Source organism: Prenolepis imparis, unplaced genomic scaffold (genome assembly GCF_030444845.1).
Source record: "Prenolepis imparis isolate NDT839.2.m4 unplaced genomic scaffold, iyPreImpa1.0 SCAF_3, whole genome shotgun sequence".
Lineage (NCBI taxonomy): Eukaryota > Metazoa > Arthropoda > Insecta > Hymenoptera > Formicidae > Prenolepis > Prenolepis imparis.
The window spans coordinates 9,939,676-9,957,903 of NW_028141161.1; the positions used below are offsets into that span (position 1 = coordinate 9,939,676).

The 18,228-nt window shown below is 35.8% G+C and overlaps 2 protein-coding genes across 2 annotated transcripts in view; one reads left to right on the forward strand and one right to left on the reverse strand.

Annotated features, from left to right (window-relative positions):
* The window catches only part of LOC145933364 (uncharacterized), a 79,713-nt gene extending 74,854 nt beyond the window's left edge, over window positions 1–4,859 (forward strand). Inside the window, exon 12 of the mRNA XM_083032995.1 lies at window positions 4,162–4,859. Within this exon, the coding sequence (XP_082889121.1) occupies window positions 4,162–4,600 (439 nt within the window). The 3' untranslated portion in view covers window positions 4,601–4,859. The remainder of the gene's footprint in view (window positions 1–4,161) is intronic.
* LOC145933368 (uncharacterized) overlaps window positions 1–18,228 on the reverse strand; it is a 106,508-nt gene that overhangs the window by 31,689 nt on the left and 56,591 nt on the right. The window lies entirely within an intron of this gene.

Here is an 18,228-nt window from a genome sequence, read left to right on the forward strand (position 1 = left end):
TTTATCTTTCTTATCATTCGCGAAATATATAGCCAGTATATAAAAAAACGCTAATGTAATAATAATATAATATTGGTTAAAAAAACCTATTTTCGAAATTAGCTCCGAAAGAAATTTAAATTATGCATTATACATATATATTTTCAATAAGTATTCGTATTAATAATCTCATGAATATTTTAATGATTCCTATAGAGTATAGAGGGTCTCTAATGAAAACGATTCTGTCATTTGTCAATCTGAACACGATGTGCAAAGTTGCGATCCTCTCTTAAAGTAATTTTGATTACTTATTCGATTGAAATAAAAGCGATGCGATGCATAAAGTTTACAATGCGGATTATATAAAACATGCATTCACACGCAATCGATTTGCAGCGCAGAAATCGTTTTTAACATCACAATTTATTATATAATTATATGAAATTTAGTCGACAAATAATTGAATTAAGAATATTAAAATCGCTATTTACGAAAAGATTATAGCTGGAAAGGTGTAAGCAAGAGTTTTTTCAGCATGTATTAATATGTATTAATTAATCCGCGCGGAGTCATTGCTCAGTAGCCAATAGTTATAATCATTCTGTTCTTATAATTAGAAATATCATGATTTGAGAGAGGCATTGTAATCCGCACGACACGTCTCTCGATTTATCAATGGGATGTAGATTTTCCTGACCTAAATAATCCGCGCGGAGTTGACCTAAATAATCCGTCAGAGTCGACCTAAATAATCCGCGCGGACTCCTTGAGTATGACCAATAATCTCGATTCTCGAACCAATAGAAAAGAAGGAAACTCGTTGCCTCGCGAACATCTGGTCTTATTGGTGAAACGTCGAGTCTTATTGGCTGGTTTCGGATTCTCTATTCGCGTCCTTCTCGCGTTATCTCTATTTCCTTATAAGGCACGTTCGAGCCTCGAGCTCGAGCACCGAGCTCGGCATTGATGAAACTCGATACGCAGACATAAACTAAAAAAGATATACCGATACTTTTTTCGCAATTTTCAGTTGTTTAGGTGTCGCACATCGCACTTCGAGGTGTGAAATTGTTTAGCTACTACATGTCCACCTGTTCGAGTTTCTTTCTACGCAGTGATTTATGTATGTTTTAATTCAGCTACTCACACAAATGTATTTCATAGAGGTTTACTTACACATGTGTTTATTACGTCGGTGTACTTTCGAGCATTGACGTTTCGGATTTTCTTTCTCTTATTCTCTTCACTTCTTTTTCTCGTGTTATCTCATTTTTTTAAAGGACACGTTTGAGCGAGCACCGTTCTTCATTGACGGAATTCGATACGCAGATAAAAACTAAAAAAGATATGTCGACACTTTTTTTACAACTTTAATTTAAATCGTTTAGCTGTTACATGTCTGTCATTGACTTTCTTATCGCGTACACGTGATTTGTCTCAATTCAGTTACTCGCATAAATTTATTTCATTTATTTTAATTACTTATTTTAATTACGTGATTATAACGTCAGTGTATGTAGCTTCGAACATTTTCTACAAGCGTAGGAAATAAATGTGTACACATTCTTTTAGAATTTCCAACAATGAAATAATGTTTTAATTGACGTATTAATTGTGTGTGACGATAATTAATATTAATCTGCTGGTGATTTTTAATCGTTTGTATCTCTGAAAGATCTTGTATCTTTTAAAAGAATACATACAGGATTATTTTAGATATTTTTCATTCCAGCATTTTTATTTGTGAATAAGAAAAATTAATTTGTGTTGAATAAATTTTTTACAACTATCTCTTACAAAGAAAAATTTATACTTGTATAAGAATTCATTTTCAGTGAGACATGATATAAATGTAGGTGGGACATATATATCCGGAATCTTTTTATTATGTACATCTCTAAATTATTTCATGCACGAAATGCTGAGTTATTGAACGGTTGCGAAAGGCGTCTTCGGATATCACGATGTCGGTTCGTGGAACTGGATGATCGATTGGAGGTATCATTCGTGGGCGGCCCATGCTCAAAAATTTGTAAGAGATAACTTGATACACTAGTATCTGGCTAGGATATTAGTGTATCAAGTTATCTCTTACAACCACTTGGCTTCCGAGAACCGCGAAGAACTGACAGTCATCTATCGATGCTGCTTTCATCTTGAGATTTAAAATGAAACAGACAAGATGTGAAACTTGCAACAATATATAATCAAACTTGGAAGACTGCCTAATAATATATACGAAAATTTTGTTTGCTATATAATTTTAATTTTAAATGGACTAGATGATGAGCAACATATTTTTTTATATATCTTTTCTAAATAGAACATTTGTTAAGTCGGACTGTTGTAAATTAATTGCTTTAAAATAATGTTGAGTATACATGGGGAAGTTTGTTCAGATCCTTTTATAACATTTAGCGTCAAAAGGACCTAATCTTATTTTTATGTTTAAATTTATGTTTATTTTAATGTTTAAATTTTATATTTTAAAATTTTAATGAAAATCATATTTGCGTGTATAATTTTTATTAAATTTTTTTAAAAAGTATATATATAAAATGTGCATTCTTATATAATATGTCAACACAATAGTTGTCATGCATATATCGATATCGAAAAAAAATCTAATTTCAAACAAAAAAAAAATATCATTGCTTTCATCTCTTGAATCTCAGGTAAGGATTCATGCTAATAATGATTCTGCGCTGTTAAACTGTGTTAGTTGATTTCTAATGTGACTCTCAAAATCGTGATTATTGAACCGTACACCTTTCAAAATGTGATATTTCATTCTGTGTATTCCGATAAGTAATACGCGCTCTTGAGATGAGATTCCTATAATGACTATAAATACGGGCCTCGATCTTTCTACAGCGTTAAAACGATTCGACTCTCGTTGACTTTAAATGGCATAAAACGACTGTAACTTCTTCAAGCCACATCAAGAATCCATCTGAGCATTCTGATTCGCTTGTTCGATCCCGCTTTGCGCAATCTTACCTCGGCAGGCTTGAAATCGAAAGTAATTAAGAAGTCTCTCTCTATCTCGCCACGGGTTTGCGATATCGTAATGAAGTCTTAATAATTTAGATAGACCGGCCGATAATCCGCGTATCCTTAAACGCCGCTCCCGCGCGTAATCACGAAAGTAGGAAGTGACTCGTCGTGATTCGCGCGCGCAATGAGACTTCGTCGTTAATTATTGTCGGCGTGAAAAGAGAGATAAATGCAGAATGATCCTCTCGTCATTCGCGACGCGTTTTCATTCGCGATCGGCCAATAATCCGCTCGTTAGCGTTTCTGCCGCGATAGTAACGAAGCAACGAAGGCGCGTCCGCGCACAATCGCCCGTAATTAACCCTAATTAAGCCCGTGCCTAACGCACGAAATCATCCATCACGTTTGTTACGGAGAAGGAAAGAGGGAGATGAAAGAAGGTTCTTGCGATCATCTTTTCTCTCCCCTTCTTACTCCCCTCTTTATTCGTATACGTCTCTATGAGAGAAAAGCCCGTCTTAATTATCCGCCATTCTCTCTTTGTCTATCTCGACTCTGTTCGTAAAGGAATCTCATTGATTTACTCCCTTTTAAGTGCTATTAATGCCGATAACGTCGATCGATTAATCAGCCGACCGGCGAGAGCCGCCTCTCTCGCCTTAAGGATGGACGATTTTATCTTGCTGTCTCGCTGTTCCCGCGGCTTTAGAGGATTTATTTGCTCGCCCCGCGTAAGAGATCTCGCGTAGGATTGCGACCTCTCGACACAATAGCGCGGCGCTCGTTCGATTCCTCGTCTAATCCTAGTGCCGAACGAGCGCTGATTCTCCGAAGATTTGTACCTTAGATTTTAAATAAACAAGTACTGTAATTTATAATACATTCTTTAAAGAAGAAAAAATTTGTCTAGATAGGAAGAGAGAAACCAGAGTAACGAACACAAGCGTTAATTCTTGCATATTATAAAAATTATGTAAACTCATCTGTATACCTAAATACGAATAATAAAAATCTATCAAGTTTCTTCCTCTTGTAGTCTCCATCATTTGTGTGTAATGAATGATAAATAATATAAATATTGAGAGGAGATTTGTTCTAGATTCTAGATGCACACATCACTCCTCATCTGCTTATTTAATTCGCATCGATATACATATATTTCCTTTCTCTTGGCTGTTCTAGAGATCCTATGGAGCTGATGGAGCAGCAGTTGGTGAGATGCGGCGTCGCCCCGATGAGACTTTACGAGCATCTCGCGATCTCGTCGTCATCGGCGGCGGTCGCCGCAGCACTCGGTGTCCAACAGCAGCCGTCCGCGCAACAACAGCAACAACAACAATTAAACGAGAACGCGTTATCGCCCTGGCTGTCGCCGTCGACGGCGCTTTTGTACGGCGCCAGGGGTGCCGCCGGTTCACCCTCGCCCTATTCCACCGCCGGCTTCCCGTACTCGGCGGCGCTGCCGTGGCCCTGGCAACCACCACCACCACCACCACCACCCCCGGTCGCGATGATCTCGCGACGATCCTCTCCCACCACCCCCCCAGTCAGATACGCACCCTATCCGCCGAGGGCGAGTACACCCCCGCCGTTGCGGACACGCCCGTCCACCCCTAATTAGCGATCCCTGCCGACTCGTCGACCACGGCATTATCGTTCCTCCTCCATTTGTCTGTGATCACCGGAACCAGAATCGGAATCGAACCGTTCCGATAGTTGAGCATGCATTTCATCATCGATTCGGATCGTGAATGAGACGCAATGTGGAAGTAAGTGACACTTTGTTAAATGACACTTCTTCAATTGTTATATGCTTATATACGAATAATACAATCTGAATCGGATGACTAAAATGATGATGTCAATATTTTAAACGCAGCTAAATTGCATATATTATATTATATTATACAATACAATAATATAATATAATATAATATATAATATATATATTATATATATATTATAAAATATATATAATATTGTATATATTATATAATATATATTATGTTGTATATATTGTATAATATATACAATATATACAATATATTATTATATAATAATATATAATATATATATTATATATATTGTAATACAGTTATATAACACTGTTATATATTGTGTTACATGCGGCCTAGGTGTGTTTAAAATATTAATATCACTTTAATTCGATTCAATTTTCTATGCGCGTTTACCATAACGTATCGATATCGTAATTTTAATATAAGCATATATAACAATTAATACAAGAAATAATACGAAATTTTATAAAGACTGAATAAAGCATTGAATTCATTACACGAGACTAACATTGAATTCATTATATAATATTAACAACGTGTATTCTTCTCTTTCTTTTGTATTCTCACTTGGCTAGATAAATTAAATTTATCATTGTCTAGGGATTATATAAAGAAATATTTCAAACATTATTTCTATTTTCTTCAAGGTGTGATTTTTAATCATAATGATTTATATTGCATGCAACATACATATACATAATATATATCATCTTTTAAATTAATTCGAATCGGTGCTGGATCTAGTGACGGTAAGTGTTAACGAAGCAAATTTCAAAGTCCCTTTGACTTCTGTTAATTATTTGTTACATAGTTAATTATGTTAATTTAAAGAGAAAATTATTTTATCTTTTATATTTATATTATATTTTTATATGCATGTGTATCTCTATTCTGCTATACAATGTTTGGCATATATATAAATGCTTTTTATGTTAATAATAATTATTAATAATTTATTTTATTTTATTATTATTATTATGTAATATACCTATATAACTAACTTTGTTAATCATATAGAAAGACTTTGTAATATAGCAGAAAATTATACACAAGAATACATTTTTTGACAGATTATTTTATCCGCGTTATTGCTTCGTTGTTTACTTATTACTTCGTATTTTTTAAAAATTTTATTCATTTTTTCTTATTTCAAATATCCTTCTCATATTAATAGCATGCTATCTATTACATAATTGCACATTATTATTTATATATTTTGCTCTATCTGTAATAACTATTATTTCCAGCTATACAATCCTAAGAATAATACATTTTTATTTTATGTCTTTTTACAAATCAAATTTTCGTAAAGTGTCTGAGATATTAGTTTTTAAATCTTCAAAAATGCAGACACGTCACTCGTGTCAGACTCAAGTTTCTTCTCGATTCGTTACATCTTTTACGTTTCGTGATAAGTGTCATTTAGTTCTATATCGCGAAATATGCGTAAGGAGCAGCGGAGAGTGCCGCGTTGTAATGCGTTTGCGACGGTGAGCTTAAGCGTGTTCAATTTTTTTAATGTTTGTGTTTCCTTTTAACATCCAAGGCGCAACCAAAGAACTATTCCTAGCGCCTAACGTTAATGGAGAGGACCGTGTATTATAAATACATTAGTTACTTATGATATATAAATGTAATTTTCTGTGTACACACGTGTGTTTCATTAATATTATACGCGGGGCGAATGTATAAGAGATTTCGAAAACTTGTACGCATTCATAGAATTTATTTCGTATGTAAGTTTCGCAAGAGTATCTAAGATTCCTGTAAATATCGAGAGTTGAAGAATAGAATAATCCAAAGATCTAAGGAATACAGAATCCGAAAATTCGAGTAGCCGCGACGATGTGCGAAGAAGGGATTTATCCTTCGCGCTGTCAATGTTACAAGGAATTTTGATGTCCCGCCGTAAATATATATATAGTTTAGCGGCAGGACGAGTGTTCCATAATTACTTCCCAGTATGATCGCGTAATGTCATTCGTAGAGATTGTTTGAGTAAAGAGGAACCGCGAGTCTCTTTCGAAAGAGGAACACGGATCTTTCTATTCCATTTCCGATCTCAATCAATTTGTAAATAATATAATTCTACGCGCATTAGAACGAAAAATCTATGTCGTGACGTGACAACTGAGAATGTACGTGTGTATGTGTAAATGTAAATGTGAGCGAGTGTGAGAGTGTGATATAGAAAGAATCGAGGAAAAAAAAGATTCGACATATTTGTATCATATACCGCGATAGTATTAATATACGTCTTTGTCACAGGGCGATGTATATAAGAAACCTTTTATGGTAGTGAGTAGTTGAGCGCCGTATTTCTCGATGTAGCACGACGGAAATAAATGAATTTTTATTAATCTGCTCCGAAATTACTCGCGTTTCTTTCAACCGCGCGCTATCATTTCCGCAATCTACCTTCTTCACATTATTTATATCTTTGTATCTTATAAATTCTTAATATTCTTTGTATCTTATAAATAAATTATTTGTCGTTATCGAGAAATTGCTTCATTGAGATTTAATTCTTGATTAAACCCCAATGAACCTATTTTCATGGATTATTATGAGGAAATTGATATAAAGATTTCTGATTATAATACACAACTTGCTTGAATTTATTAATGTCTATATCAAAATGTACATGTAATACATAGACTGATATAATGTCAATTGCAATAAGATACAATTTACATATACAATATACAGAATTTAAAACAATTATAGAACACAATCGCTATAAACATAAATAAACATAATTACAATCAAGCATAATTAATATAAGCCAAATTTAATAATACATGCCAATTTAATTTTTTACAAATTTCTTTGATGAACATATTGAAATTGAAAAATTATTAATAGCAAAATTTTTTTCTTTTGACAATTTTTACCGGAAGAAAATACGCGAATTCTCAATATCGTTCTTTATGCGATTGGAAACGCAAGTTCGCGGACTTTTGTATCTTTCGCATCCGTTTAGCGACTCTTCGGGGTCCAACACCCGCACTCTCATCACACCCCTTTTTTTAGCCTATATACTACCACCCAGACTTCATCGCACCTCCAACTGCCGTGTAATTCTGTTATACCTCTATCTGAAATTAAATAAATTCATTTCACGGCCTGTCAGCGAGCAATTATTCTCAGATGCGGCCGCTTTAAAGCCTTGGTTCGTTCCATGACTAACACCTTCTCTCTCCTCTCTTCTCACTTTCTTTCTCTCTTCTCTTGGTCCAGCAGCGGGAGCACGTCGCTATTGTCGCACTCCGCTCTGCTGCCGGTCCGCTTCGTCATGGCAACGACGGCTACCTCGCGATGTTACACGCACTGCACCGGGTCACTTGCGTCGCAACTGTTGCGCGCGATCGAGCGCAACCGCGGCAACACGCGACGCCCTTTAGCCCTATGAACAAAACGAGAAACACTAAATCTAAAATAACACACGAAAGTATGGAATGTCTCATGCATACAATGACACTTGATCACAAACTCAATTTGTAAAGGCAGATAAAATGCAATCAATTTTAATGAACACAATTTATATTACTTTTTATTACGCATTAGCATATCGTATTTTTATTATATGTACGCGATATGTAAAATATTAAGAACGTTACTAGGAAATGTGACATTGAGAAAATAATAGTGTCAAATGACATTTAAAAGAGAGAAATTAATAAATTTATTATTAAAACGATTTCAAATCTTTCAAATTTCGATATAGATAATCTTTTTATAGATATCTTTCTTATCTGAAATTTTCGAATCACTTTTTCAAAAGAATTAAAAATAATTCCTTTTTTTATTTGCCAAAACATTTGAATTATCTCGTTTATTACACAGATCATACTAATGACATTTAACGATTATATTCGAGTCTTAAGAACTCGTTGAATCTGCGACAATGATCGCGGCGGCAACGATCAGGAATCCACGGTCAGAAGAAGCAGAAGACGGCGGAGAAGAAGAAGAAGACGACGACGAAGGTTTCACCGGGGCGCGATCGTGTGTTACGTCGTGATGGGTGGAGCGAGGTGAGAGAAACAGAGAGGCGGCTCCCGAGCTTGTAATTATGTTGATACGAATGATCTGCGGCTCGCCGCAGACCGACGAAGAGCAACAGGAGGAAGGGAAGAAGAAGAAGAAGAGTACGAACAGAGGAAGGTCCTCGAGAGGAGGAGAGAGTGAAGCCTCTAGCGATGCTCACCGGCTGCTCTATACGTGCTTCCCACATTTATTTTCTCTCTTTCTCTCTCTTTTTGCCTTTCTTCCTCATCGATACTTTTCTCCTCTCGTTTTGTCCTCTCCCGCGTGTACGTTCTTTTCGTGCATCCATCCGTGCGCATTGCTCATCTCCACGCGATGAGCAAGAAGAAGAGCAAGAAGAAGAGAAAGAAAAAGAGAAAGAGAGAGAGAAAGATAGAGCGGATCGAGCTTTAGGACCGTGGCGAAACCAGTTTAAGTGGTTAAGTGTAGATGTAATTGATTTCCATTTTACGAGGCTCTCGGGGAAGACGTTCCTCCACCCACCTTGCAGCATCCACCCCCATCCTCGAGCGGTTGCAGCCTGTCCTGCGTTCGCGCCTCTTCCTTCTTCTCTCTCTTTCTCTTTCTGTATCTCTATCGCACTATATCATTTACCTTCCCGCTATATCCCCGTTCCTCTCTCGTTCCATGTATGTTCTTTTCTCCTTTTTCGTACCAGCCGCACCACACGCGTGCGACGCATCGAACGCATAAATACGCATTATAATGTATCGGCGGGTGCCCTCGACGAGAGAGCGGCCTTGCCGGGCCTAATCGTTTTCTCACGCCTCGTTCCGCGATGATTTCGGCGGGAACGATGGTGGTGAGGTATTAACCCTTGCCCGCCTCGCTCTGTCTCGGATGTATTTTGCGCGGGAGAGAGATGCGTTTTCATCCTTCCGCGCAATGCAAGTACGGAAGGGTTAATCGTCGAGATTGCCGGTGATTAATCGCGATAAAATCGCGATCAAGTTGGCGCAGCCGACAAAAGAGTTAATGGCCGTTTCTTATTCACGCTAATATAAATTTACAAATAAACAACTTTCAAATATTAAACATTGTTAGTTTGGCATTTATATCTTATTCAAATTTTACATATATTTTTCATCTAATTAAATATAAAATAAAATAATCTTTTATTACAGATATTAAGAAAAAGAATGCGATGTTTAGTTTAATGAAAGTTAAGCTCAAACAAACCCTTTCTCTCTTTTTTCTTTCCACGCAAAATAAAAGCATACGCGTTGACGCGAAAAAGATTGCAAGGTTGATCGATGAACATTGAAAGTGTTCAGGATCGTAACGAAGGTACGACGGAGCGACGTGCAATTACGAGCGCAGTGATAAAAGTTGGTAACGAATTAGCGGTTTGTAAAAATGACTCTCGCAGCTTCGAGACGGAGAAAGTACGAAGGGGGCGAGTTCTTACGAGTTCTTGCTCGTTTCAACGTCGCTACAAGTTGTTCTTCGGGGGCGAACAAATTTACGATCGATACCTTAATTGCAATCGAACGAGCTATTTCGAGGGCCGGCAAAGGTTAATGCACCATTAAGAAGCGAGTTACAAAAGGCGGTGTTCTATGCTTATTGTTTTCTAGCCCTCGAAACACTTTCTCACGCCGCAATCATTCGATCGTTTCGCGTCAAATCTCGATATTCGTCATTTCCGGTAATTAAGTGAAATTGCAATTTCGACAAATGCATTTTTAATAAATCGTCGAGGAAAAAGAGAAAGAGAACTATTGAAAATTCCGAGACGAGAGTTTCCTCGTCTCGCTTATTCGCTCGAACTTCGACTACATTTCAGCCCGTTCTTTATCTCGTAAACGAGTCCTTTATTTCGCGCGAAATAGCTCCGGTAGCTGTGCGCTGTGCCGCGTGGGTAGAGGAAAGGGAGAAAATTCGAGGAGAAGAGTCGTAAGAAAACGCATGCACCGACGCGTATAGAATGGGAGAGAAGAGAAGACGGCAGAGGAAGAATGACAGAAAAGAAAGAGAGAAAAAGAGAGAGAAACAGAAGAGCATTCGGTGGAGAATATGTAAATTAGAAACTCCGTGTGAATGCGGAGATTTATGGCGGTCCGTACACATTTCTGGACGCAATAAATATCAGTAAGTAGCGACGCGCGAGACCGCGTCCGGATCGGGTCCTCGACGTTTCACTGTATGAATGCATATACGTATACGCGTCACCAACACCAGGGTGTCGCTAATGCCGCCACCAACCGCGGTTCAACCCGCGGTGTATATACACAATATCGCCGGAGAAATGTTGAAAAAAATGATTACGGTCGATCACGAGATCTCGCGACAGAGAGAGAGAGAGAGAGAGGAACACCCGAGATGGAATTCCTTATATGCTTTAACCGCCGTCCTCCTAGCCTGAATGCATTCTTAAGAGACGAAAATTATTAATCTTTCTGGCATATAATTTAAGACGCAAAAATATTTAACGCTGGAAAGAGCAAACGACATGTGATAAAATTTAAAGAGAGTTCAGCTGTTTATATACCTCTATAAACCTGACAAAACTCCATCCGACCCAATTTGACACTTGCAAGCAAATTAAATAATTTCTACAATGAGCAATTGAAAAGACAGCATTAAATAACACCGTAACGAAAGCAATTACTGCGTCGATCCGATCGTTTTAGTACGACTAGTCGTTGACCGCTGGTGAAATAAAGATAAAGAATAGATGACAAAAACACGCGGGAGCCGAGATGAGACACGAAAACGGAACGATAGGACACAAGGATGAGGATCGCCGGGGTCTCCGTGGGTGGCTGCCATGCGAGATCTCTCATTCCTTTTCCCTTCCTTCCTTTCGCACGCATGTACGTACGCACGCACACGTTCGCACAGCGGTCGGCGACGTTTCTCTTAACGCATCCTGCTACTACAGTAGGTGACACCCTGCACCTCGATATCCCCGTCGCTTTTTTCTTTTTTTTTTTTTTTCGAATGCGAACCGAATGCAGCTGCGGCAGGAACTGGGCAAACACGAATAAATATCGTTGTGATACGACGCAAAGACTAGATAATATTTAAATCTATATTCTATATATCTTTCTCTATTATATTTTCTATCCAGAATAATTTTTTTTGTAATAGTAACGATATGATATATAATAATTGATATTTTGTGTTAATTTAATCGATGAGTGTCTCGACTGGCTAAATATCTTTTTAAAAATATATTTATTAATTTTCCTAATGATTCTCTTACGAAATAAATACTTCGATACTTTGGAAAGAGTATTTTTGTAACTTTCTGCAATACGCAATGTTGTAGAACTTGAATTGGGGAGGTGCAAGAATTCAACGCCGCAATCATAAATATAAGCTAGCGACGTTTCAAGAAGACTTTATTACTTCTGTATTATTATACGTTTTACGAGCCACGATACCGGATTTATTCTCATCGTCATCGTCAGGTGGTTACGACGCATTCTTTCACGCTATAAAAGTGACCGTGAAATACGATCAATTATAAGCTGGTCATGCTCTAGCCGCAGAAACTCATCGCGATCGTCGATCACTATGCGAAATCGATATAAATTCGAGTGTCTGATTTGTGCAAAAATCACCAAAAATATCATTATACATATAATAGAAAATAATTCGATTTTAAACCTCTTTATAATGAAATATTAATTTTATACAAAATTATTAAAGAGAGAGAAAGATATGGAGAGAATGTATGAGATTTGATAGAGTTTGCTAGCGAATTATTCATTATTCTCGAGCTCGCTTAAAAGACTGAACCACTCGATGAGCAACTTTGCAGGACCGATGGAAAATGTAGACGAGAGAATAACGAGAACGACGATTAACCTCGTCGTCAGCTGGGTCGTTCTTCGCATCTGTTCATACGCGACGGAGAAGAATTAACTGTCCTCGAAGTCAACCCACTATGATAATCGAGCGAGCTAGATAAACTTATTCTTGTCAAACGATTGCCTAAATCGACGTTTATTATAAATTAAATTTCTCAAGCCGAACGATACACGCAATAACGCATCGTGGAAAATTAACTTTTAATGAGAGAAAGATTATTATAACGATTATAATAATTTTTGTCAATAGTTGCATAAATGATTATTGTATGTTTATACAGTTTTTAATAGAATGATCTTAAAAAATATACATATATATATACCTACGTATGCATTATGTATGCAATATTGCACAGAACTTGAAACCAAATGAGAAACATATAATTAATTTTGTTTTCTTTCTCATTAAATTTACTAATAATTAATTAAATAATCGTACTTTTTTTTCTTACATAAATGCGAAAGATATTTCTCGTTTCAAGGAATTTGATGAAAATTTCTGTTTTCGTATATAGATTTGAAGAGTGAATAGTTGTTCGCGCTAGTCACTGAAAAACAGAGTGCTAAGTAGACGCACTAAAATATACCTTAATAGTCAATTACGGATACTCCATCTAGATTTGCATTAGTTATATAGTTAACGATAAGAATGTCTCTCTTTCTCTCGTTCTGCTTTCTCTTTTTCTTTCGCTCTTGGACGACGACCATCTGTCAGGATCAACGAGTCGCTGTTGCAGACCGTGCCGTAAACGTAGATTTTCTATGATGCAACTATGTGACAATAATGCGCTTAACGCTGCCAGATTTATGGCTGCTTATGGGATTTAAACTCAACAGATTCGAGCGGTTTTGAGCGCTCGCGCATCCCACTTCCGTTCAATACTTCCTCGGCAAATTCGCACATTTATACTCGGCATGGAGACACATAATTGCGTGTTTAAATATAATAAATACCTTTCTAAGAAAAAGTAAAAAATATGCCCACTATATAAAAAAGTATCCAGACTTGGATGTAACAAGAGTAGAAATAAAAAAATAAAAAAATTAGACATACTAATTGTAAGACTTAAGAAAATTAAAATTTAAGTCCAACAATTAATAAAAAATGAAAAGGAATATCGATAAGCTTTAAAAACTTTAAAAAATCGTTAAAATGGAGTTAATTAATCATATAAATGTTTGAAGAGAACAATCGTGTTTCGAGGAGTTTTTCAAGAACATACGGAGCGAATCGTGTTACTACTGACTCGAGTTTCGTCCTCAATATCACAGCATGTATATGCAGAAAAAAGATTAAGTGATGTGCTAGAATTTGTTGTCGCCCTAATATATTTTACACTAAATATTTAACACTTTATATGCCAATATGCCGTGAATTATATGATCAATCATTTTTTATACTTGATGTCGTGATTGCTTGATGATAATTGTAGTGCTTGATTTCGAGATCGAAATGAATTAACTTTATCGTATTTAAATTGAAGAATATGTAAACGTAAGCATACATTCAAATGACGAATTAACTTCAAGATTTTCTTAAAAAAGAGAGATGCTCCTTATAAAGTTCACCGTTATATTTCTAAAAAACTAAAAGTCTCGAGATATATTGAAACATTTTTTTCTATAGCAAAGACTCTGAAAAGACTATTATAATTCTTTTAAAAACCATATCTTTGGCACCGAACACCGAAATTTATATCCCTGTGGTTCACTTTTTTGTTGTAAAAAAGTCATAAGAATAAAAATTTTTAAAAAGCAGACAGTAAGTCACAAGAAATACAAAGTGCTGTTACATATACATATAAAAAACGGGACACTTTTTTAAAATTCAACAAAAGTGTTTCTTTGGTCTTTTGCCTATGTTTTTTACTTTCCTAAAACTCTGCCTATTCTGACTAAAAAATTGAAAGCTGCGCAAATTCGCGCGAATCGAGAAGTGTCATTTTATAATAATTCACGGAGCGGTCATGGTTAAAGAGCAGAAAAACGAAAAGAAATAACTGGCTGAAAGGAACGACTAGTCTTGGAAATCGAAGCGAAGACGCAAAGGGATGTGACGAGGGAAGTTAGGGGTGTATTATTTACAGCAGTCCGTGTGGCGAATCACAAAGGCGTTGCGGGTTCCTCTTGAAAGTCTGACAATGTGTATAGGATTTATGATGGAAACTTTCAACAGTACATCAATGTAGGTCTATACATATCTCCGCCTACACACCCGGTTTATCCACGTCATGAGAATACGCGCGCGCGCACAAATATTTTCACCATAAATCCCGCTTTTTATCCGAGGCTGGTTCCTGGACTTTATTTACAATCTCTCTGACTTAATCCGTCCCCAACAAGCGGCAAATCCTAATCACATCATGGATACCTTTTCTACCTACCTACCTGTGTATACGCGCGACCTCAGTCATAATTTATATATCTCGTTTCTTATTAACTTTTGTTTCTATCATTTGCTTTTTCCTCGCCCTGAAAATTAGAACTTTTGTGATAAGCATTGTGGCACAGCTGTTGGAAATTCGAGGAATAATTGTCCTTTATAATGGCATGGCCATAATTACGAATTTTGACATTTATATATACAGTTGTTAATTATGATTGTAATAATAATGAAGAATAAAGTAATCGAAATATAGAAGAGATGTGAAATTCCACAATATTTTTAAGCATTAATTTTGCATTAAAATAAGACATTCATTCTTTCATTAACAACATAAGTAAATACCGAAACAAGGACTATTATTTATTTGTTGGCCGATATATTTATCCTACAGCAATGTGAAACGTGGTTAATTCGGAATTAACAAAGGATAATCTCTTCTTCCGAAGATAATCACGCTCCCTTCGCAGACGATCCAACAAACAGTGATGCTTAATCGCCATCCCGATGGCGGTCGAATAATTCGGGGTGATCGTTAGTATTTGCGATTAGCTCGCTTCGGCGAACCGGAAGAGGCGATTCTCTTCTACGTGGGATTTTGCGCCTAATCTCGGTCGGATCGGCGGGGCGAAGCAAAAGGCTCGTCGATTTCCGGCCAGGATCGTGGAGGTTGCACAATGTAATTTAGATCGATGTTTTAGATTCGCGTCCACGATCGATATCTTTTCGCGGCTCTCTTTCGCGCGGCGTTCTCTTCCGTCATTCAGTGGGAAAGATAGATATCAGCGAGATACCAGACGCTGGATACACGTTTTGCGCTTTCTGTCTCTCGTTCTCGGTGCACGTTCTATCTTGTATTTGAGAGGACCAGTTAGGTGTTAAGTCCTTTTGTTATAAAAATGCTTTGGCACAAACTGAAGTCTATTCAGTTTGTTTCAAAGCATTTTTATGACATTGTCGCATTTGTCAACCTTAAAAATGCGATGATAATGATTGTTGACAGTGAAATGCTTCTGAAGTGCTTCTTGAATATCAAGAAAAAGATTAAAACTTATACTTTAAAAATCATATAGGATAGAAACAAGTTATTTATCTCTAATCACACACAATACTATTGTCATTAATCTTGCACACATCAATATTTTACATTTAAGCAATAAGGTCAGTAAGTTTAAAAAGTCAGACGATACGCAATTGGAAATTGGAAACTGGGTTACAAAAAAACTTTATAGTTAAATTTTAATTTTCTGAAATATATAAACACTCCAAACTTCTATACGTTTTTGACGATATACAATGGCATCGTGTCTTTTCGTTTGACAAAATAATTATGTGTTAACTTTTAAGCAATATTGAGATTATCTTATGTTGAAAACGTTCATTGTAATTCTTCCGTTACTATACAAGGCATTGTGTCACTTCCGGAAGAAAGCAAGATCGACGCAGAATTTCGAGAAAGAGCAAAATAGCACATTGTTATGCTCCTGAAGGTCTTCGGGGACAATGACAACCAGCTGAGTTTAATATTGACTTTTACTTGCGGTCACTAGCAAAAACTACCTTTTGCGTCAAAATACTTTCCTATCGATGTTTTTTAATACATTTTATGTTTAGCAGATGAAAGTTTCTTTGGTTCTTTCTCTAGGAATATAGTATAGTTAGAGCTGGTTGATTTTCTCTTTTGGATCTCTATGGTTCTATATATCTTTTGACTTTTCAGAAATTTCAGAATATACGCTATATAAAAATAAAGAAAGCTATAAAAATAAAAGTAAAATAAAGTTAATTTTGCTTCAACAAAATCTAAATAAAGCTAATCAATAAGTTAGTAATGAGGCTAATCTAATAACATGATCATCAATCGTAAACAGCACAGTAATAGTTCAAATTTTATTCGATTCCTGTTCAAGCAAATTACACTGACTGGTTATATAAAAATATTATACGTATCTATGTGCGTCCTATTTATTTAATTCATTATAATATGTTAAGTGATTAATATTATAGAGAAATGTATAAAATATAAATACATAAAATATTACTAGAAATGTAGAAAATGTAAATAAAGTTTAGATATTTGGCTTTATAAAGCTATCGCGTTAAATATAAGCTATCAATATTGAATCTCTATATAAATCTCTATATAATATGAATCTATATAATTATTTTTCTTCGTTCTTATATATGAATAATTTATATTATATAAAAATAAGATAATTTATATTATATAAAAAAAAAGTATAAAAATAATGAAATAACTGTAAAAACAAATGAGAGTTTTAAAGATGCCGAAACTGCATAGCTCCTTGGAACCCGCATGACATATAGAAAAGCACCGCGTCTACATTCACGCAGATTTAGGTAACAATATGCTTAAATTTCGGTGGTGCGCTGATATCTGTGACCTGAAATGTATCCGTTACACTTGAGACCATTTTTCATTCATAAATAAAGCACGAAGTTAAAGTTGCCCATTCAACTAATCGTTAGTTTATGTAAATAGCTGAAAAACAGTCTTGTCAAAGGTCGTATCTGGTTATTGTCGCATGGCTTTATTTAAGAATTTACACTCTAAAAATAATATTTTATGGTTAATTTCGCATATTTCATTTTCACAGTAACAGGACGCTCTCTTTGCTTTGTTGTAACCGACAAAAAACTATTCTTTTCTTGATAATAAACACTATTGAGAGAACCTTGTAAATCAAAAAGGTGAAAAAAGGCATAGCTGAAAATTTCATTTTGTTAAGCTTTTTATTCGTTTCCCTTTTCTAAAAAGTGCATGTTAAGTTGATTCTCGCAAGTATTGTTGCCTCTCTTCCGCGATGCTGATTGGTTATCTCGATGTGTGCTGCGTTGTACATTACTTCATATTGATAAAAGCCTGTCAAGGTTGAGCGACGCATTTTGACAGTTCAAATGTATATACGCATTTTGACAGTTAAAATGTATATATTGAGAGGTTAATAATCAATGTACTATTAAAATGAATAATCGATGAATTTTTGGCTCGTCTTAAAATATTAGAACTTGATTTTTTTTGACGCGGACCCTGTGCGACGCATCCTTATTTTATGTTTATCAAATAAAAAAATTTGTACGATGGTGTCTGGTTGGTACCAAATAATTCTGTAATGAATGTACTATTAAAATGTATAATCGATGAATTTTTGGCTCGTCTTAAAATATTAGATATCGA